Consider the following 23,579-nt stretch of genomic DNA (forward strand, 5'->3'; position numbering starts at 1 on the left):
CTTTACATCAGGCCTGAGTCTCAGGCTGTAAAACGAGGAGCTAAGACTACAAGGCTCTGTAGGGCGCCTTCCACCTCTAACATTCCACCGTCTACACCCACACCACTCCCTGCCTGAATTTCTCCAGGCTCCAGTTGTGTCTTAGCCCTCAGATGCACAATGCCGCCCCCACGGATTCTAAGTGGCGATAAAAACAGACAAAAATAGCTGTGGCCAAAATCTTCGGACTGCAGATCCGCAGCCCTGGGTTCAATCTGGGCCGCGGTCGCCTCCATCGCTCTTTCGGCGGTGGAGCAGTCACGCCTGCCAGAGCGGGCGCTCGATGGCTCGGTGGCCGGCTGGGGAGGCCTGGGCTCCGCGGCGCGGCGCAGGGCGCGCCTCCAATCCGAGCCCGGGCGGCGCTGACCGCCCGGAGCTTTCCGGCCCCGCCCCGCGCACACCCCTCCCGTCTCCCGCCTCGCAGTCGCCGCCGCTGGCAAGTCGTGGCGCTGCCCTGCTGCGCTGTGGAGCGGGTAACGTGGCGGGACTGGGAGGCGCGCCGAGCCGCGGGGGGCGCCCCTGAGGTCGGGCAGTCGGGGGTTCCCGGGAGTGGAGGCGGCTCCGGGCGCGAGGGGGCGGTGTCCAGGCTGCCTGCCGGCGGGGAGGGACGCCGCAGCGGGGCCCGCGGCGGGAGTTGAGCGGCTGGGCGTTCCCGGGGTGGTGGCGGCGGCGAAGTGGTGGAGGTAGCTGGCCCTGGGTGCGGGAAGGAGTCGAGGGCTGAGGCGCCGTGGCCAGGGGCCGGGGCCCTGCGAGGAGGGGCTGACCCGGCGCGCGGGGACGGCCCGCTGCCCGGTGCGGACAGCCTTCCTCCTGGGCTCCGGGAAAGTCTGCGCTCCCTGGGGCACAACAGGTAGGCGTGGACTCCGCCCGCCGGCGGGAGCCCGGGGCCTCCGGCGTGCGGGGAAGGTCGGGAGGTCGGAGCCCGCGTCGCCGGCGCGCCGCGCCCAAACCCGCCCTGCGGCGCCCGCCGCGCGGTCAGCAGGGAGCGGGGCCCCATCCCGGCGGCGGGCGAGGCTCTCGGGACGCCGGCGCGCGGCCTCGGGGCGGGTCTCCAGAGGGAGCAGGGGCGAGAGTGGGGGCTGCCTTCTGTGTGCGGGGCTGCTTGCAGTCCTCCTCGCGGGGCAAGGAAGCCTCTGCTGGGGTGGCCTTCGCTTCGTGCCGGGAAGCCTCCCTTCCGACCCTGCTCTCGGCCCGCGCAGCGTCATTTCATGCGGTTGTAGAGTCTCTAGGAACTTTATCACGCGCTGTACGGTGCTTACTAATGACAGGCATGTATACCTCTAGCAAGTTAAGATGATTTTCGTAACTGTCAAATCAGATAGTAGTCAAATGATTTGAGCTCCCTCATTAAAGGTCATAATTATACATTATTTTTATGTGCATTCATTTATTCAGCACGTTTGATGTGCAGGTTCGGCGCCCTTAAGGAACTCATAGCCTAGAGACGTTAAAAGGAGGGGTGAAAAGGGGCCCGCCAGTACAGTTCAGAACTTTCGGAGAAAATACTCTGGCGAGATTATTTGAAGTGTAAGGGAAGCGGAAGTGTCCTGAGAGCTGGACGTTAGATGGGTGGGGAGAGCAGAATTGTCCTGTTTCATTTTCCAGACGTTTTCGAAAGTGCGTCTTTGAGAAAGTGACTTTAGATCGACGTTGAAGCTGATCTTTGTCTTCCGTTGTAATACCATTGATTTTTTTTTTTGTTTAATAAAATGGACTAACAGGCAAGATGTATAATATAAGAACAGTAACAGTTGGAAAAAGTACTGGAGGCTGGATCTGTCTTCGAATGCTGTTAGTTTATATAGGTAGCTGTGGTATAGGAGAAGACTCGGGAGACCTGAATTTTAGCTTAAGCTTCTCCAATACTGTTTATGGATCCTAGGTTACTTTTCTCTTCCTTTCTTTTTGTCATTGTATCTGACTTTAGTGACAGAAAATATATAATCCAAAATACCTTAAAAATTGTTTAAATTACACAAATAGTAAACACGTTTTCTAAGGAAAAAATTTAAGTACTTTTGTCTTTAGGTAGTGCACCTGTCTTCCTTCCTTCCAGCTTTATTTCAAAAGGAGATTGAGGCAGTTTATATCCTTCGTGAGGCTTTCTTAATTATGAATAAAGTAAAGGATTAAACTCTGGATTTGTTTGGCCCCTACATATTCTAAATTTACTTCATTCTGGATGCTGGTTAGCCAGTTTAGTGGCATCTGCGTTGAACAAAAGAAAAGCTTTATTGAGTCTTCTGTGTTTCGTTAATTAACCATAGTGTAGTTGATGGGTTTCAACAGTCCTTTATGGGACCACAGTCCTCATATAAAAAGCACTTCTGCTTTTTGAGGAGACTGCAGAAACTTATTAATCTTCTCTTAAGAAATGAGCTAACTGAGGCTTAAGGAACTAGTAAAAACTTGTTTATATCGTTTAATTGAATTCTTGTCTAGTTCTAGTGTTAAATGTTTTGGGTTAGAATAGGGGTTGGTAATTGACAGCCTGTCCGTCAAATCCAGCCTGTGGGGGGCAGGTTTGGTAAAGTTTTACTGGAACACAACCGTACTCGTTTATCTGTTGTTTATGGTGGTTTATGTGTTGTTATGAGTAATTGTGGTGGAGACCGTATGGCCCACAGAGCCTAAAGTAGTTTACAGATCCTTTACAGAAAAAATTTGCCAACCCTGGACTAGAACTCTAAACTCTTAATCAGTAAATCTTTTGTAGGAGGAAATAGGTTAAGTTCAGTTTTAATTCTTAATCTTGCCTTTTTTTTTTTTATTGCGTCAGGTAAACCGTAGGATCCCATAAATGCTTCTGGATTCTAGGTGTGTAATGATGGAGGAGGGGCGTGGCTGTTCTGCTATATTTACCTAGTATAAAGTTTTTTATTTCAGTGATCCTAGCCTTTTGGAAGACTAGAGAAAAGGAGGGATTTTTATGTTTCTCTGACAACTTTATAATTTTTTGTTTTAATTTAGATCTGGTGTGGAAAAGTTTTTTAGTTTGGTAAACTCTTTAATGAATCTTTCATGGTGTTTATCACAAGTAACAGTTATTTTTACTCAGAACATTTTTTTAACATGAATCTAGTGACATAGCAATTGATCAAAAGATCAGACAGAAAATTACTGAAAGTGTAACTGAACATGAAATCAAACATATTTACAGTAAGACCCAGACGAGAAATTAGACTCTCTTAACAGATACCCAACACATTGAAACTGAAGCGTGTATCCTGAATCATGCTAGGGCTTTTTTTTTTTTTTTTTACTCTAGTGGCAACTTAAAAGGTAATTATTTCTAAAAAAAAAGAAGCATAATATAGCCATATTAAGGCACTCTGTTAATGTTACCTGCCTAAGAAATTTGAGTGAGTTTTATGACAGGAAAGAAGGAAAACTTGTAGGAGGTGATAATTGTAAATGTTTGAAGCTGTGCATATACTTTTGCTAATCTTAAAACCATCATTTGGTTCTAATTTCACTAAATAAAATGTTTTATATATGTACTTTTTTTTTTTTTTTTGGTGAGGAAGATTGTCCCTGAGCTGACATCTGTGCCACTTTTCCTCTATTTTGTATGTGGGTTGCCACCACAGTGTGGCTTGATGAGTGGTGTGTGGGTCTGTGCCCAGGATCCAAACCTGCTAACCCCAGGCTGCCCACGTGGAGCACGTGAACTTAACCACTACACCACGAGGCGGGCCCCTGTATTTTTTCAGGAACTTAGTTGTACTTAGTGCCCCAATAATGCTTCTCTGTGGATAACTCTACAGTGGCATCTATCTATTTCCATTTCTGTTGTATTTGTAGGTTTCTATGTTGAATATATGCATGTTTTTGTGTATATATGCAGAATAATACCTCTTTATTCAATACGTTTTTTATCTAAGTAAAGTTATCAGAAAATTGAGAGTACCCATTGAGATCACAAGAAAAAATTCTTTTTTAATATTTTGAGAGAAATCCGAAAAGTGGGGAAAAAAAGGAAGAAAAACATATACAGGTACAAAATCCTTTAATCTTAATTCTGGAGTCCAAAAGACTCTGAAAAGTGTTTTTCTTAACTCATATGGGAGCAAAACATGACCTGAACTGGTTTGAAGCTACTCATAGTCATTATTTATCCCACCTCATGCAAATATGTTTATCTTTTGCTGCAGAAATATCAATGAGTTGGATTACGGAGGGCTGCCCTAGATCTACTTGGGGGTTAGAGGTAATGGATGGTCTGTTGACTGTGTTACTTGGGTGTACCATGACCGTGGCAGCCAGAAGGCAGAGTAATAATGGAATTGTGCAAGGGAGTTACACTTGCAAAGTTAAGAGCCTGGCTGGGCATCTGGCAGGGAGTGAGAAGCAGTGTCTGCTAAGGAAAGCCCTCAGGTGGGGCCCCAAGAAGGTAGGAAATACAGCTAAATTCTAGGCCATGTGTTGCATGGGCTATGTTGTGACTTAGAAGTGGGAACCATGAGAATAATCAAGATGCCAGACCATAGTGCGGATTAAGGGTGAGTCTGTGAATACTAACCACAATGTAAAAGCCATGAACAGTTAGAGTTGAAGAGGAAAAAGGAGGAGATTCTAAAGCAGGCGGGTCTAATGGCTATACTCGGAAGTGCTAGGTAGCAGATGGCACGAGCAGCAAACACAAGGATAGAGTAATTTGGGGAAATTGAGCAGGGATTCCTGGCCTCCTCTGTACCCTGCCAAGCCAGGGGAATAATGGCGTCTTGTGCACTTTGCTCTTGTACTAAATAGCCCCGTATTGCCCTGCTTTTTCAAACATCTATATTAAATAGTATTTTAGTCACTTCCATCACTATTAGCTGCCTGCTCTGACTTCTTCCTGCTCCCAGTGAGTTTGCTTCTTCACTTTTAACATGGCGCTCTACTCCACCCTAGCTAGAATCCAGATGACTGGATTATTAGTCATGTCTAAACTAAGAGTGAATAGGCTTTGAGGGACCAAGACACTTATGTCAGTAAGGATCATGATCTTTGAAACAATCAATTGCTATATATTGTTTTTAAAAAAAACTTGGTTTGTTTTTCACTTCTTGTTACTGGATTCTCAACTAGGTACCAAGTAGTGAGATGGCTCAGTCAGTGACTTTCAGATGAGAGAGGTGGGAGATAGAAGGGTAAAAATTCTCTTACCTTAAAATCTGCTGTCTGACACTCCCAAATGTCCGAATGAGATCTCCCTTCCCCGGGAGAAATGGAAGAGTTCGTTTGTGGAATGAATGGTGATAAAAATTGTCAGGAATAGCTAAAGCCTAAACTAACAGTGTTATTACTTATTGATTTACTGTCTGGTTGGAAAGAGCCCTCTGGAAGCTGGTGTCTCTGGAAGACCTCACACGTTAACAAAAGCCTCAAAGTATTGGAGACATAAGAGGAGAGCGAAGTGATGAGAAAAAGTGACAAAGTTATAAGGATTAGAAGCTTCGGTGGCAGCTATGGCAGTAGCTGTCAGTAATGGAGATTAGAGACTGTATGAAGAGGCTGTGTGAAGTAGTTGAAGGAGCATGGACATTGAAACTAGGCACATGTAAGCACTACCTTCTTTCTTTTTCCTCTTAAATCACATCTTGGACAAATTTGACCTTGGACAAATTTCTTAACTCATTGTCATCTGTACAATGAGAATATCTAAGTTTCAATGTTATGAAGATTAAATGAGATAGTAAAAGTTTCTAGTAAGTAAATGCTCAAAAAAAGGTAGTTCCTTTTCCTATCACTGCCGTATTAGAGTTGGTTCCTGCTGCTCAGTCTTCTCCCCACCCCCAACACTTCCTTTTACCCTTCAGGGGCTTTCTCTTGTGTAATTTTGAAGGAGAATTGCCAGAAACACTAGACTCCAGTTGGGGCCCCATTTGCAGTCTCCTTCATTGAACCAGCTTCCGCCGTTCTTCCAGTCCCTAACAGTAACCTACAGTACTTAGGAAAAACAGGAGACAAAGGCAAAGTAAATTGTATCCCCACTTCTGGCCTGTTCTTATCCCACCATCTTATAAATTTCCACATCTCTGTAACTCTTGTTTCTTGCCTATTCCATTCCTAACTGGTCTGTTCTATAGGATGTGCTTCCCGTTGGTTCTTGGAGCTGTGTGTATCTGCCATTCCTGTTGACTTGTATTATGCAGTGATAAGAAGCAGTATTCTCCCCATTCCTTCCAAGTTTGCAGGAAATATTCTTGGAATCTTGGTACACTGAATGTATTTTCATTATATATTAAAGTAAGATATCAGTGCTGTGCCTGGAGCACCTTACAAGTTAGACTTCTGTGCTATGACTTAAGAAACATGGATTAAGTTGATTTTATGGGAATTTGTGTTCAGAATTACAAAAGTCAAATTTTTAAATTTATGGTGCAACACGCCATTTTTAGCTTGGACAGGATGTGATGTGAAACTTTAAAATATGAATAACACAGATTTTTATGTGAACTGATAAATCTTAAAATACACTAGGTTAATTAAAACTATCTTTATTTATATTCCAGGAATAGCTAAGAGAAGATTCTGTTTATATTTAGAATTCTGAATGTTAAATAATTTGATCCAAAATATTAATCAGAAATGGTCACTTTTAAGTAGAAGTGTGACATTGACTTGTTATATATCCTTCTAATAAAAATCCTATCATAGTATTAAAAAAAGGAATTAATTTTTTGACTTAGAGTAGTTTTCAATGATTAGTATTACAAAGGTTGTGTTCTATAGAACACCAGTGCACAAGATTCGCAGCAAGGAAAAAAAAGGAAAAGGTAGAAGTGAGGGAGAGGTCTATAGTTAAAACATGGTGAGAAATATCCAGTGCTCTGTATATGGGCCCTCCTAGCGGTGCATAGTGCACGTGACCATATCACGTGTGGAGATGTGCTGTAGGAAAGAAGACCGCAACCAGGCATTTCCCAGAAGTATTTGGACCTTTCCCCGCACACAACACTTTTCCTCATTCTTTGGCACTATTGTTCTACAAAGCACTCTTTAGGAAGGAAACACTGCTTCACCTGTGGGGCTCTCTCAACATGTAAAACTTCTGCACTTGCAGTTTGCAAAATTATAGTTTTGAATGAAAGCCTAATAGTCTTTGAATATGTCAAACTTTAACCATTTCTGTAATGTTGGACTTGTAAGTTTCCAGTTTTCACTTTTATAGTGCTGTAATCAGCACTTAACGATTCTGATGTTTGCCATCAGCATGAATTTTCAAAAGCTGGATTCTTTTGTCAGATGGTTTTGATATTTTTATGACTTCTAATACATTATATTTTCCAAAAGAGTTTAAACCATTTGTACTGTCACTATAGAACTATAAGCTTTTCTGAAATCTTAGTATTGGCTATAAAAGTTTCTGTATCTTATTTAGATTTAATGTACGTGTCATTTTGAGCCATTTAGGTAAAGCAAATTCTTAATTGAGCTTAAATCAAATCAGTACTGTTTAACATTTTAAAGTACTAAGTAATGATAACTAATTTATTTTTAGGGTTGCTATAGAGAATTAGGAAGACTAAGTTCATGTCAGATAATATCATAAGTTTGACTTTCATTGTCATTTTCCTGCTATTTTCTAAAGCATTTTCAGTTGCTGTGGGCTTATCTAAAAATTATACCAAGATAATCTTTCTTACCCAATTTAACAGATGAATTATGAGAGCGTAGTGGACACCAGTCAGCTATTAAAATCATCTGTATTATCTAATCTCAGTATTCTTATTTTAAATTAATAGTGCTAATACATATTGTATGGTGGTGATATTAGGATTAAATGAGATTCTGGTTCAGTTGGTTTAGGCTTGTCTTTGGTATTTTTTTAAAGCAGCCAGAGTTGAGAATCGCTCCTCTACATTGTTATAGGTCTACTGTCTTGACATGCTTAGCTTCCTTCAGTGGTTTACCTACCTCATCTGTGTTGTTCTCTTCGCTGCCTTCTCAACAGTCCTTTTGTTTTTTGTTAAGGAAGATTGGCCCTGAGTGAACATCTGTGCCAACCTTCCTCTACTTTGCATGTCAAACGCTGTCACAGCATGGGTTGGTGAGTGCTGTGTAGGTCCTTGCCTGGGATCCAAACCCATGAACCACAGGGCCACCGAAAAGGAGTGCTGCGAACTTAACCACTATGCCAGTGGGCTGGCCCTCCAGTACTCCCTTTTTATTTTTTTTATTTATTTTTTTTTCCTGCTTTTTTAAATTTTTTTATTTTTTAATTGGGTTATTGATAGGTTACAATCTTGTGAAATTTCAGTTGTACATTAATGTTTGTCAGTCATGTTGTAGGTGCACCACTTCACCCTTTGTGCCCCCCCCACTCCACCTTTCCCCTGGTATCCACTAAACTGTGCTTAGTCCATAATTTTAAATTCCTCATATGAGTGGAGTCATACACAGATTATCCTTCTCTCGCTGGCTTATTTCACTTAACATAATTCTCTCAAGGTCCATCCATGTTACTGCAAATGGAATGATTTTGTTCTGTTTTGCAGCTGAGTAGTATTCCATTGTATATATGTACCACATCTTCTTTATCCATTCGTCTGTTCCTGGACACTTAGGTTGCTTCCAAGTCTTAGCTATTGTAAACAGTGCTGCAATAAACATTGGGGTGCATAGGACTTTTGGGATTGCTGACTTCAAGCTCTTTGGATAAATACCCAGTAGTGGGATGGCTGGATTGTATGGTAGTTCCATTTTTAATTTTTTGAGGAATCTCCATACTGTTTTCCATAGTGGCTGCACCAGTTTGCATTCCCACCAGCAGTGTATGAGGGTTCCTTTTTCTCTGCAACCTCTCCAACATTTGTTGTTATTAGTTTTAGATATTTTTGTCATTCTAACGGGTGTAAGGTGATATCTTAGTGTAGTTTTGATTTGCATTTCCCTGATGATCAGCGATGATGAGCATCTTTTCATGTCTAGCACTCCCTTTTTAGTTGTTTGATCCTTATCCTTGGAGGAGTTGTGAGATAAAGGCAAGTTTGTGATTTACGGAAAGATGTAGGGAGAAATGAGTAGAGAAAAAGCCCAAATATAAAGTAATGCTCTTCCCCTCCCACCCCCTACCATCTTTGTTCTGCACGTTTTATCCCTTCCTTCATCTTAATGTCAAAAACACAGTCTCCCCTCCCTGCTTGGAAAGGCTTCCTAGCACTGAGGAAAGAGAATGAGCTTTGTTGCCAGAGACCCGAGTTCATCCTATTCTACTGTTTACTGGCATCTTTGTAGTTTTTTCATCTATAAAATTGGGACCAATAATACCTTCCTTACTTTTTTCTTTGTGATGATTAGAGGTGATATAAATTAGGCCCCTAAAAAGTTCCTGGCTCGGTGACTAAAAGCTCCCATTGTCATTTTATGATTTGGTCGTCTGTGGGGACAGTGAAAGGCATAGCCGTGAACATCAGACTATACATGGGCGCCCCCATTTGTGATGTTACCAAGATGATGCTGACAAACACTGTTGTGAATTTTAGAAGTTAGAAATTGAGCAGAAGCTTAGTTTGCTGATTGGTTTTTGAGGGTTTCATTTTAAAAGTTTTTAAACCACTAGAAATTTGGAGACTAGAAAAGAGAACATTACCCATAATGATACTAGTCTAATAATCTTAAGATTTTTTAATCATGATTTGGAAAAATACCCCAAGAATGACACAATCTAAGTGATGGCTGGAGAAGCCAAACATTATTTTAAAAGCATAAATATAATAATGGAAAAAGTGCTAAGCCAAGAGGAGACAGTACAATAGGGGGATTAATCATGAAAGGCTTTCTGAAGGAAGTGATTTTTTTAGCTGAATTTTAAAATAGTTTGTGGTAGAAAGAAAGAAGCAAGATATGTCAGATTCAAAGATGGAATCAATACAGACAAGATTTTAAAATCAAGATAAAACTGTATTAAATAATTCTAAGATTATAAATGATTTGCTTCATTGTCCGTTTTACGCTAAAGCCAGTGCAGTATCGTGGTTAAGTGTGTCAGCAAACCAACTTTAGACTGTGCCTAGGGATATTTAAAGTACAGTAACGAAGAGGCCTCATTTTCTCCCTGCCAGGGGCAGCTTTCCTTAGGCAACATCTGAAGCAAGACTTAATGCTGTGTATCTTGTGTGTTCCTGTTTTGTAACCTATAATTTTGCAAAGCCTAAATCACAGGGCTAGGGGAATCTTGGGTCAGGGTAGAATGATCCAGCTCCTTTCTAGATTTAAGTTAATTATTGTTTTGTTTTGTTGGAAAGATTTAGACTTTAAGATTTATGTATGTTTCCTGAAGCGTGGGAGATCTTGAGAGTTTTTTGTTTTGTTTTTGGCTTACTTTATGCTTTTCGAACAAAACTGAGAAAATAAAGACTGGAGGCTGACTTGAAGCTGTCATGATGTTTTTTAGAGAAGTGACAGTCAAAAGTAATTGAAATTTAAGTATGAGACATATTTCAAAACTTCAGCCACCTTGATGCATTCTGGAATTAGTTCCATTTACTGTTTAGTGGCTTGTTCATTTTGTAAACTGGTCTTTTCGTGCTCTGGAAAGAAAAAACTAACAAATCAATCCAACAAACCTATCTTATTTTGTGTTTGGTGCTCTCTTTATTTGTGATTATTCTTATTTTCCATCCTCAAAATTAAAACATTTTAAGAAACTAAAATGACCGGAAAGATTAAGAAGACTTTTTTCCTCATAAATTTCAATGTGTGTTCCCATCTCTATCAAAATAGATCTATAAACCCTAGTTAGAGAAACTTATGTTAATACTTTCTATCAGGACTGGCATAATCGGTAGCCTGTTTTATTCTTTTGTGTTATTTTTTAAATTGTTGAAGGTGCTTACACTTCCTTGCCTACATAAATTTGATGTTAACTCATTTTCAGGTGGAAAGTTGGCCCTTGTTGATAATACAAATTGATAACTGCTCTTGGAAGATGGCTTTGGAGTAAGTTATTCTAGCAAACCTTGGAAATTTGGCTCCCTGCTGGTTCGTCTTTCTGTCAGCAGTCAACAATATTTATACGTATGTGTTACTCTCGGTTAAGAGAGTCACTGGCTTGAGAAGACGCTGCAAAGTGCAGACATTAGCTTTTTCTGTACCATGCCAGATCTTCGAAGACTGAGCGTGATATTTAGATTTAATCACAAGAAATTGCCAGTATTTAGCCATTTTGAGCTATAAAAATGGCAGTTCATATAGTTCAACTTATTAGTGGCTTAGTGGTCCTTAAACTTTTCCTTTAATGTAGTAGTCTCCCAGCAGAGGAGAGTGCCTTTGTTAAAGGAAGTCTAGAAAGGCATTGTCATACTCAGAATTTCTTTGAAGTCTCATGTTTTGTCTTGAAACACTTTATTTACCTTCTGTTGCATATTAACTGCATATTTTAATATAAAATAATGTTTTAAATTCGTATCAGAGAGGAAACCTTGAAGTAAAATTTGATCCTCCAATAGTATGCTCCATGTTTCTTCTGTTGGCACACAAACTTACCCCCGACTGAGAAGCATGGTTTGGACAGTACCTTAGCTGCTTAGGTCTAGTAGACAGTGCACAGAGCTGCTTTTCTCAGTAGGAAGGCTTCAGGGATGCAAATTAGGACTGAGTCACCAGGAGTCTCTGTCGTACACGACGTACAGACATTTCTTACCAAGGAAGTAAACAGCGCCTCAGAAATGCATGGTCTAAAAAGCATCTCAGGGCCTTTGTAAACTCAGCTCAACTGTTGGCGTTAGGGCAAGCACGTGTAATATTTGGCTGTAAGGTAGTGGAACTGATATTCTCGTGTACCTTTTAAAGATAGAGGATGAGGGATCATAACAGGTACGTGTTAATGTTTCTCCATGGGACAGCTTACTTAGCTCTGGAAGTACTATTGTGCTGGCAGTGATGAATACTTCATACTATATTGCATTCGTGGAGATTTGTACTACACACCAACCTTATTAAACACCCTGAGAAATCTTTTATTCTGAGATTCTCAAACTTATAAAAACAGAAACTTGGTGTTCTGTGTTGGAAACAGTGCAGTGATATGTAGTTCCATACTATCCACGAATTCTGTACAAGTTCCAAGCTTTTTAAGAATGGCTGCCTTCAGGGTGTTTGAGGGGCTTAGCTGGATGAAACGAGCAGCATTGGATCTAGTGGTTAAAGTCATAAATCTAGAGTCAGATTGCATAAGTGAACCACTAGGTTCTGTATGACCTTAGGAAAGCTACTTAAGCTTCTCTGTGCCTCAGTTTCCTCGTCTTAATCTAAAACTAATAAAAATAGCTACCCCATGAACAGTTTTGTGAATTATTCAAGAAAATAAAGGTAAAGCACTTAGAGTGGTGCCTAGAGTATAGTAAGTGGTCAATAAATACTAGCTTCTGTCAAAAATAATGGCTGCCATTACAGTTGGAGCAGCAGTTTTATGAAGTCTTTTTTTTTAAGTAGCATAGTTTTACTTTGAAAAATGTGTTGCTATATATGTTCACTTTTAATAAACTAATCACTTTGCAAGCTCAACAGAAACATAAAAATGGAAAAGAGAAACATTCGAAAGGAAAAATAAGCCGTTCTCCAGGTATATGTAGCCCCGGGGCTGTGGTTATGTTAAAACGTTTGGTAGATTGACTGCATTTGTATTCATCTTCCTAAAGTGAAGCTTCAGGAGAGAGCAGGAACATCTGTTACTTACAAAATGCATTGTCTCATTGGTAGTGCGCCTGAGGAGATCATAGGCACGATTTGGACTTGGGGCTTTAGGCGTGGGATTGCCAGTATGAACTGTCTGCTTCTTTTAGGAGTAATTTGTATGAGGAACGTATTGAGGGTATCGGAGATAACTTTATGCTCTGCTTATGATCTCAGGCTTCTTACTGAATTATTTATGATTGCATTGTGTTAGCTATTTTGCTTCTTGATAGATCATTTTACACCACAATATTGCTGCTGCCTAAGGAAAAAAATGTCTCCTCAGCAATCCTAATGACCTCTAAAAAGGGTAATTTGATTCTTAAGATAGGATTTTGGCTTGCCCTGCTGGGTACAAGAAATTTTCTCTTTGTTACCGAGGTTATTTTTTTTCCTCACACAATTGTAGACATTGAGTGCAAACTTGCTTTTCACCTTCTGTATACTTAGTAGATTTCTTCCGGAAATTATTTCTCTAATATTTATTAACTTTATCCTTAATTATATATATTTTGGTCAGTTTACTTCAATAATATAAGAAAGGATTTTTTTAAACAAGAAGCTAAAATTGATGCTGTCTCTATAAAAGTGAATCTGTTAGCGCCATTGTTTATATTGTTCTTGTTCCTTAAAATTGACATTTATGAAAATAATCTAATGGGTGCTTTTTTTTTTTTTTTTTTTTTTTGCAGATTGTCAGTGCCAGGTCCTGGGTGGTGCTGGGCGGATAGGCAGGACTGATTGGGAGGGGACGGCCCCAATAGCTAAAGCAGCACACAGGCTCGGGCAGCTGGGGTGCGTGGGTGAAAATTGTCTTTTGGCATCTGGGGCAGCGTCACAGTCAGAATCTAGAATATTGGCTCAAGCCAGAGGACGCAGCTAAGATAAAGAAAGAGGAGGAGGGGGCTGGCCCCATGGCCGAGTACGCGCGCTCCGCTGCGGGCGGCCCAGTGTTTCGTTGGTTCGAATCCTGGACGCGGACATGGCACTGCTCATCAAACCACGCTGAGGCAGCGTCCCACATGCCACAACTCGAAGGGCCCACAACGAAGAATATTCAATTACGTACTGGGGGGTTTTGGGGAGAAAAAGGAAAAATAAATAAATAAAATCTTTAAAATATGAAAAAAAAAGAAAGAGGAGGAGTTGAAAACTTAAATACCCATTGAAGTTGGCAGATAATGTAAATGCGTAAGGCAGGCCAGGTGGCAACTGTGGCCTGCTGGAGCATCCCTAGATTCAGCCGTTCGTTGCTGAATGGGCAGTTGGACCCAGATTTTCATGTAAAATCTTGTGTTTAAATGTTAGTGATTAATTTTCCCCCCCAATACATTGCAGGGCAGATGTGGCCAACGGGGTACCAGTTTGTGACTACTGTCTTTTAAAGAGGCTCTTTTCATTTATATAATAATTATGATGATCTGATACTCTAGGTAATTTTATACCAGTAAATTCTCTGGGAGACAAAAATGAAAGAAAGAAAGAAAAGCCTTCCCCATGCCTCCCATCTGATTTTCTGATCCATATTTGCTGACTGGCTTCTCTGTAGGAGATTGACATTTGTTCAGGCGAATGTGACCTGTGTGTTTGGAATGTTTGAGTTTAATTATCTGTGGCATTCTATCTGTATTTCTGTGCAATTCCAATTACCTGTTTCTTTTCAGCTTGGAGTTTTATTTATAAAGTATCAAATTTATTTTTGATATATTAGTGAACAAGAGTGTCCGTGTTTTATGTATATGGTGCCTTCTCTGTTGTGTAATGTTCTTGATGATAGCTGTCACTCCTATAAGTAGTAGTAATGATTTTTGTTAAAAAGCCATCTTATGTTTTTTTATTTCTATTATCTGAAATAATTTTTCCACCTTTTTATTGTGATCTTTAAAAAAATACAGAAAAACTGAATAGTAAAATGATCAGTCACATACCCACTACCTACATTCAACTGTCAACATTTTACCGTATTTTATGGCTGATTGATTGATTTGCTTACCCATTTGAAAACGAGTTGCAGGCATCATGCTGCTTTACTGCAATGTACTTGAGCATGTATCCTAAGAATAAAAAATTCCTTAGTCACAATGCCATTGTGTAAATGTGTGTTGTGTGTATGTGTATACACATGCTTCTATGTTATGTATGTTCTGGAAAGGCCCTAGGATGTGCCTGGGAGATGCTGATGAATTTTAAAAAACAAAACCAAACCTCTTCTGTCTTTTGTTGATTATTTGCTATAATGAAAGTAAAGGCTACATTGGATCTAGGTCAGAGCAGATATGATCTTTATTGCTACAATCCCTGGACAACATCCATCCAAGTGCCTTCAAAAAAGAATTTGCTTTCACAACAAGGCTCACAGAGATAAGGAAACTGTACTGGTTGAGATGAAACTTTCCTAAAACTTCTAGCCTAAAGCTACACGCAGCGTCTATTAGGCTGGAGGAACAGAGACTAATGGGAGTAAGTCCCTCTGCTCTGGCTTATATTTCCAGGTAAATGACAGGATGTGCAAAGGCCCAGAGAGCTGTCAGACTTGACTGTAGAATTTTAGATAGATTTGTAGAACGAGATCTGGATATTTGGTCATTTGTTAATATATACCATGACTCATTTTGGTAAAAGAGTATTTAGACTACAAAGAAAACTGAAAATCTAGCACTTCATAGTCCAGCTTACCTTAAAATTTTCAGTTTGAGTGGAATGTCTCTTCTGTTCAGCAAGTTTTTGTATATAAATGTCAATGATCCTACTCTCTTTTGCCTATCTACTCTCTCAAACGGGTACAGAATACAAGTTGGATTTTGTGTCAGTGTTAGCTAGAGTTTAGTAGTGGGATTTTCCCAGTTTTGCCAGAGAGCCGTTATAAAAGATGTGTACATTTAATTATGCTTTGTGCTTTGATGTGGAAGATTTCTGGCGTTACGATTGCCTGCCTCTTCATTCTCCTTTTAAAATATGTTGTTTTCCTCTTTACAGATTTTTGTTCTTAGGTATCTTGACTGAAGTTTAATGAGAAGAATCGTGACCAGCTAGGAGAATTTTCTGCAAGGCATGGAATTAGCTCATAGCTTGTTGCTGAATGAAGAAGCGTGCAGTCAGCTAGGTGAAGTTCAGAAGGCAGAGTTTCTGTTTGATTGGTTGAGATATTTGGACAAGCTCTTGCTAGCAACCAGCAGGGTGGGTAAAATTGCAAAACTGGGTTTTTTGGGGGGGTTTTTAAAAAAGTGTCAGGTAAGTGTCCTTTGGTTTGCTTTTCTAGTTTTGTCCAGAATAACCTAAATTAGCTTTCAAATACTAGACTGTGTTGAGACTTTATAATTAAATATAGTAATTTTTTGCCCCCTACCAAAACCTGCAGTTTTAATATTACAAGAACTTTATTCTTTTCCAAAAAGCAGAAAGAAATGAGCTTATCTTCTGTCCCTTGTGTACCTCCATATGCATGAAGCCCTGGTGCAGTATAGTGCTAAATAATGTAATCAGAGTTTCACTTATAAAAGCAGAGGGAGATCTGAATTGAAGAGTCTTTGAGTAAACATTCCTTCTTAAAAGCTTATGAAATGAGTACAAAAAAAGAATACCAATCACTCATACCCTTCATCTGCATTCAACAGTTGTTAACATTTTGCCCTGTTTGACTGACAGATTTACTGAGCTGTGTGAGGTGGTACTTCTAAATACTTTTGCCTACATCTAAAAATCAGGACATTCTCCTACATAATAACAATAACATATGTATTACCAAAGTGGTGCTAAGACATTACTCATGGAGACGATTAGAATTTAAGAAAAGACAAAAATCCATGCACTAAATTATCAGATATTTCATTATGGAAGTTTAGGCCTCAGTGAGCAGCTGAATACCGTTACCTTTGTAGTGATATTCTGTACTCCTTTTTCAGAGAGCAGACAAGTAAAATGGAGTAACATTATTGGCTTTTAGATGCATAAGCTTACAAAAATAAAATTGCACTAAACTTAGCAAAAGATCTGAGTGAAACAGGTAACCATTACAAGGTCCGCTCTGGTGAGAGTTATAGGTTGCAGCTTATTTATGCAGATGTGTATGGGACGAGGCTTAATAACTTCAAAGCTCTAGTTAAAATACAAATTTGCTCTACCTCTCAAACATAAAGATAGAGAAGAGGTGGAGCCCTTGTCTTTGTGCACAGAGACTCCAATAGATGATGGTCCAGAATTTATTTTTGGGAGATATCAGCAGGGCAGCAAATCATCTATTCGTGTGGTGTGATGACCTTGCCACCAACTTATTTGTAATTTTTAGTGAAAATAATTTTACGTTTTTCCAGAGCCTGTTAGTTAGTTCTTAAATGTATGAAAGAATAATCCTATTAGAGGATTACATGTAATTGTGTTGACTTTGAATTGTCTTTTTGTTCCCTTCCTTTCTAGAGTGTTGTAAGGGAGAGACAGAAGACTCTTGTTGAGCAGCTCTTATCTTTGTTGAACAGCTCCCCAGGGCCTCCTACCCGCAAGCTCCTTGCTAAGAATCTAGGCATTCTTTATAGTATTGGAGACACGTTCTCTGTTTACGAGGCAATCGATAAATGTAATGATCTCATTCGTAGCAAAGATGATTCTCCAAGTTATCTTCCCACTAAACTGTAAGTTAAATGTTGAAACTGAACAGAAAATTTTTATAAAGAACCCAAACTACTTGATAATTATTTTGAAACTGAATACTAATTGTTTTACTCATTTTTTATCTAACTTTTTAAGAAATTTAACATTTTCCCATCTAACATTGACTGAGAAACCGTTCTTTTAAAAAATATTTTAGACATGTTTGAAGTCTAGATTTGGGAATCAGATGTGTTTCACTAAAATTTTGGTAGTTGAGTGTTTAAGAAAAACCTATTCTAAGTTCTTCACGTTTTGGTTGGTCTTTTAGTGTATTAGTTCTTAGTAGTGGAAATTAATAGTAATTATCTTATAGAAAAATGCTAGTGTTCTAAGATCCCAAGAAGAATAGCTTAGTTTCTTTCTTTATAGGATTCAGCTCATTTTATCACCTGTTATTTTAGAGCAGGCAATAAGCCATGTATGGTTCCACATAGTAATTTATAGAAATTTTTATTGATCTAATTTTTAGCTTATAGAAGACTGTATTTTCTCATACAGTTTTCAGACTTCAGACTTGATGAGAACATTATTTTTTTCTTTCAAGTCCATCTTTGATTATCTAATATATGAGGCTGAATTCTGTTACAAATTATTTTGTAAAAAATTTGAGTCTTTGGGCTGAGATTTAATTGAAGATTGGTACATCTTTTAAAAAATTCTTGTTATTGAAAGTGTAATTATTTGATATTCACCTGAGTGTTATGCCTTAGGATTTAACAATGATGTAGATTCTGGGAAATTTATCCTTTAAAAGTAAAATTAGATAGTCTCCATTACCTGTCATAAGATTTTTTTTCTTTCTTCTTTTTAAGCCATGACTAATTTTTCATTTAAATGTTGTTTCAGTGCTGCTGTGGTCTGTTTGGGTTCCTTGTACAAGAAGTTGGGTAGAATACTGGGTAACACCTTTAGTGATACAGTGGGGAATATTCTTAAAGCTATGAAGAGTGCAGAGGTACGTAACTACAAGTTTGACCAAAGAATAAAAAGGTTGTATTTTGTAAGTTTTATGGTTTCTTGAGCCAATAAAAAAGAGCCTTACTGGGGCCGGCCCAATGGTATAGTGGGCACTCTACCTTGATGGCCTGGGTTCGCGGGTTCGGATCTTGGGCATGGACCTACGCAACTCATCAAGCCACACTGTGGCAGTGACCTACATACAAAATAGAGGAGGATTGGCATGGATGTTAGCTCAGGGCCAATCTTCCTCACACAAAAAAACAATAAGAGCTTTACCTATGACAAGTATACATAAGGTATGTATATAAATACATCCATAGATGAAGTATTTCTAGGTGACACACATATGTACTTTGTATGTTGAATCTTCATTAGAAAAGCAATAATGCAATAAAATTTCGTGTTTTCAGATAAATCCAAATGGGCAAAAGCTAAGGTATTTCTCAGGCTGACCTGTCCCTGTTCCCTCCTCTCACATCCTTTTCCATCTGATACTACTTACTAGTGCCAGAGCAACTGCTTGTCACCAAGGACCCAGATACATAGGAGGTAACTACTGTGTACCCGATGGATGGATTAGTATTGTACCAGCAGCAGAAGGGAGTAAGGAGTGTAATAATCAGGGCAGGAAAGAGCATGGGGATGTCAGTACAACCAGGATCTGGATGACCTTTTAATTGCCAGGGGAGTGTATTCTCAGCTTTAGCCTCGTTGATTTGTTGGCATCATTTCCCACGGTGGAACACCCTTTGTTTTTGTACTCGTTTCTTCACTTGACTTCCAAGATACTGTGATCCTTTGCCAACTTCAGTTTTACCATTCAGTTTTGAAATGAAAGTATTTGTATGTTTGTATATCAAAAATTTTAAATCTATGGTCCTTAATTTTTGTGTGTGTGAGGAAGATTGGTCTTGAGCTAACATCTCTGCCAGTCTTCCTCTATCTTGTATGCGGGATGCTGCCACAGCATGGCTTGATGAGTGGTGTGCGGGTCTGTGCCCTGGATACAAACCCATGAACCCTGGGCCACCAAAGTAGAGTGCTCAAACTTAACCACTGCACCACTGGGGCAGCCCCTCTGATCCCTAATTTTAAAGATAACTCAGCACCTTTAAATGTGAAAATATCACACCAGTTCCTGTTCTTACCTTACTTAGAAAAATAGTCTAGAAAACAGCTCTGAAATAATTTGTAAAAATGCTGGCTTGTTAAACACACACTTTTTTTAAGTGTACCAAGATAAACCATGGGAAAATTCAAATGTAAAATGTTAAATTTCAAGAGGAATGTAGCTAATTCAAGAACTTAATGGAGAAGTGAGGTCCATAATATAAAACTGATGAGAGAATCTACTCAGCAGATCACTTCTCAGTAGTTTCCTGAAAAGTTGAAGAAGGTGATTCAGGAAAAGAGACTAATTTCTATAAATCTGCTTTTAACTAAAAGCAGGTGTCTGTAAGAACTTTTATTTACTGAGGCATGGCCACTTTAAACTTTTTTCCTCTTAACTCCATTGGATAAGCTATAATACACTTTAGAGCCATGGTTAACAGAAGATTACTCTGTAGGTCTCTGAAATTTTAAAGTTACTGCTGTGTAGTTTATTGCTTCCTTACTTCTTACCTTTATGATTTAGCTGATCAGGTACCATAACATTTCGGAGATATCAGTAGGGACTCCCACTTTTGATACACACCCACCAGGGATATACAACATTTGAAACTGGGACAAAAGAAAGAAGTTTCCCATTAGCACCCATTTTATGTCCACCTATAATTACTATTATGCTCCTTTGAACGAAGATAGATTAATAACATTACTGTCAAACTGATACTTGATGTTGATCTTTGTGTTCCTCCAACTTTACTTACCTCAAGTGGCCTTAACTTCTTTGGCTATAGAAATCATGTGGGGCGTTTAGTAAAACGTCAATAATACAATCAACTACTGTTTCTTAAGTGTGCCATGTGCCAGGCACTGTGGTGAATGTTGTACCTACACAGGCTTGTTTACTTCTCACATCAGCTCCATGAGGTTTATCTTATCCTCATATTATAGATGGAGAAGTAAGTAAGAACAGCTTGAAGTCACACAGCTCTTAAGGGTCAGAGCCGAGATTCAAACCTAGGTCATCTTAAGTCAAAAGCCCAGACTTTTAACTTCTGAGTTAAACTACTTGGACCAATGAATGGTAAAATATTAATAGCTGTAAAATCCATTCAGCATTTACTGTATGTTCTAAGCACTTTATGTGTAGTAGTTCATTTGATCCTCACAACAACCTATGAGATGGGTACTATTAGACATACAGAAACAGATTTGCCCGAGGTCATGTAGCTAGGAGGTGGCAGACCCTGCGCTCTTACCATATTACCTCATCTTATTGCAGCCATTTATTGAATGCTTACCAATGTGCAAGCTTTGTTCTAAGCACTTTCAGTATAATTTCATTTACTCTTTGCATCAGCCTTGTGCAGTTTGTATTGTGTTGAAATGTAGTATATGTAAATAATACCTTTCAAGTAGTAAACACTTCATAACATAGCAACTATCAATGTTTCTTGATGTCAGAATGGGTTGGTTAGTGTGTACAAAAATCTGAGTGTTTCTCTAATATATGAGAAATTTCAATGCTAAATGCTGTTCTTCGCAGTGATTTTTTTTTCTTTAAATTTTTTATTTTCTCTTTGGTAGTCTCAAGGTCGATATGAGATTATGCTGAGTCTGCAAAATATACTGAATGGACTAGGAGCTGCTGCTACATCTTGCCACAGGGATGTTTATAAAGCCGCTAGATCCTGTTTAACAGATAGATCCATGGCTGTTCGTTGTGCTGCTGCAAAGGTAAAATGGTCTAAAAAGCAGATTTGCTAAAAGTTAATATAAAGAAAATTAAATCAGTTTGCCCCCGTGAAAACCCTGTAACAGCTATGTGATCTTAGAGCTACATCCTTGGTAATCAGCTGGGACCTATCATTTTAGCATATGAAGCACCTGAGGCCCTGAGAGTTATGAATTTCCCAGGGTTCTTCAAGTAGTTAGCAACACAGTGTTGAAGGATGGGGAGTTCAGGTTTCCAGACGCTTAAGTATTCTTTCCACTCCGTTCTGCTTACTTTCTATAACTGTGTAAACTAAAGTTTATATGTAAGGTTTATGTTGTTTGAAAGTGATTTTTGTTTTTATCATGCCTTCTTAACATAGTTGGTTAGATGGTACAGTAAAATTGTTGGCTTATGTTGGAATTATCCTCATGGTTGCTCATAGCCAACAGATTAATTCTTAAAGACATTTTGGGTCTCCTGCCCCTCTTTGTGGGCACTTTGCTTTATGTAGTGTAATTTTTATGACTTTTAGTTGTCCCTACAGTCATTATTTAGATACTTTGGATTTGTGTATTATTTTTTTTAGACCTTGATAGTTTCTACAAACTTAAATAGATCTGAACCTGACATTTATATTTTATTTTTCATTAATTTCTGTTTTTCCGATTGAATAGTGTCTCCTTGAACTTCAGCATGAGGCCGTCTTTATGTGGACTACAGACCTGGACAGTGTGGCCACACTATGTTTTAAGTCCTTTGAAGGTTCTAATTATGATGTGCGGATTGCAGTTTCAAAGCTACTAGGCACAGTGTTGGCTAAAGCTATAATTTCTAAACGTCTAGGAACAGGTAAATTCATGTAATTATTTTCAGAATGTTTTCTATAATTTTTTCCCAGTTGATTTAAACAAGCAGAGGTGGCATTAATGCTACCCGTTATTACTTTGAAAAAGAGGCGGAATATAAACAATTTTACTTTCTACATATTACTGTAGGACCCAAGATTTCATTTTGAGACAATTCAGTAAAAATTTGTGGAAAAGAAATAAAGGAACTCTTGAAAAATGATTTTATTCAATCATTGTATTCCTTTGCATTATGGCCTTTGTTTTTAGGAAAAAAGTAAATTGTGATGTGTCATCCAATAAGAGATATAATCTAAATCTTGAGGAGTTTTTTTTTTTGTCGCAGCATGCATCTGGCTGCATACATTTGGCTTGCCATTTCTGGGTTGGTACAAGGGAGGAATGATGTAAATAATTCCAGATGACAGATTTTCAACATTTAATATATTTTAACAGTTTTCTTTGCGTTAGTTTTTATTTCATATTTATACATTTCTAGGCAGTAAGCAAGGATGAGGTATCTTTGAAAACAAGAGAGTTTCGGTTTAATCTACAGTGTATATAAAACGTTGATGAATAATTGAAAACCTGTTTTACCATTTTATCTCCAAAGAATAAACAACCTCATGCAAATAAAAATGTAATTATTCTGTAGAACTTTGCTCCTCAAACATCTACAGACCAGGAGAACTGGCATCACCTGGGAGCTTGTAAGCAATGCAGAAACCCAGGCCCTGCCCAGCTTACTGAGTCAAATTCTCATTTTAACGAGATCCCCAGATAATGAGTGTGCACATTAAAACTTGGGAAGCGTTGCTCTAGACATTGTCCATTGTTAGATCAAGGAGGATTCTGGTTTTTGCCAAATCCAGTGTTTCTCAACCGAAAAAGAGACAGGACAAGAAATATAGCATATCAGAATCACCTGAGGACACTAACAAACTGTGCAGTCCCCTCTTTCTCCAGTTGAGACCTACAAGTTTAAAAGTTAAAATAAGAAATTTTTATTGTAATTCTTCTAAATCTTATAATTCAAAAAGACTTTCTTTTTTATGGGGGAGAGGGAAGGGGGTGAATGGGAAGAGGAAGAAGCTACAAAAAAATCCAAATTAGGAAAAAAATGTTGTTCAGGGCACTTAAGAGGTTAAATCTTAAGCCACCTAAGAAATTGGAATTAGAAGACATGTTTAATCAGACCCTCTTAAAAATCTGAATTGCCCATTTCTATAAATGTATCATTAGCACCAGCACCCAGTTGCAGTAAAAACAAGCAGAATGTAGAATTGCATAACAAATGTGAATAATATTTAAATTACACTTTCCTGTAATAGCACTAAACTAATGCCAGCATGTTTGTAATCATACTAAGCAAAGTAAAGAATCAGCTTCACCCACTCTAAAAAACTTCGGCCTGATCTTTTGTTAGAAATTCTGTCATCTTGTGTCTCTGAGTTCTAGCTTGTGTTATAATTGAGTTAGTTTCATACAACTGAAAAATGATCTAGACGTCATAATAGAGTTCTTTTCAGCAACATAGTGCTTAATAATTTGGAAAGCAGGGGCCGGCCCTGTGGCACAGCAGTAAAGTTCGCATGTTCCGCTTC

The 23,579-nt window shown here is 38.9% G+C and overlaps 1 protein-coding gene across 8 annotated transcripts in view; it reads left to right on the plus strand.

Annotated features, from left to right (window-relative positions):
* Positions 1 to 445: 445 nt before the first annotated feature.
* The window catches only part of HEATR5A (HEAT repeat containing 5A), a 99,491-nt gene continuing 76,357 nt past the window's right edge, over positions 446 to 23,579 (plus strand). For 3 of the 8 annotated variants that reach the window (XM_046652274.1, XM_046652280.1, XM_046652281.1), the window contains exons 1-6: positions 562 to 889; positions 15,679 to 15,879; positions 17,116 to 17,327; positions 18,193 to 18,301; positions 21,001 to 21,150; positions 21,805 to 21,979. In XM_046652274.1, coding sequence (XP_046508230.1) covers positions 15,754 to 15,879; positions 17,116 to 17,327; positions 18,193 to 18,301; positions 21,001 to 21,150; positions 21,805 to 21,979 — 772 coding nt within the window. In that variant the 5' untranslated portion in view covers positions 562 to 889; positions 15,679 to 15,753. Of the gene's footprint in view, positions 513 to 551; positions 890 to 15,678; positions 15,880 to 17,115; positions 17,328 to 18,192; positions 18,302 to 21,000; positions 21,151 to 21,804; positions 21,980 to 23,579 lie in introns of those variants that run through there. The other 5 variants (XM_046652275.1, XM_046652282.1, XM_046652279.1 and 2 more) reach the window with 5 other exon arrangements.

This window comes from Equus quagga, chromosome 2 (genome assembly GCF_021613505.1).
Source record: "Equus quagga isolate Etosha38 chromosome 2, UCLA_HA_Equagga_1.0, whole genome shotgun sequence".
Taxonomy (NCBI): Eukaryota; Metazoa; Chordata; class Mammalia; order Perissodactyla; family Equidae; genus Equus; species Equus quagga.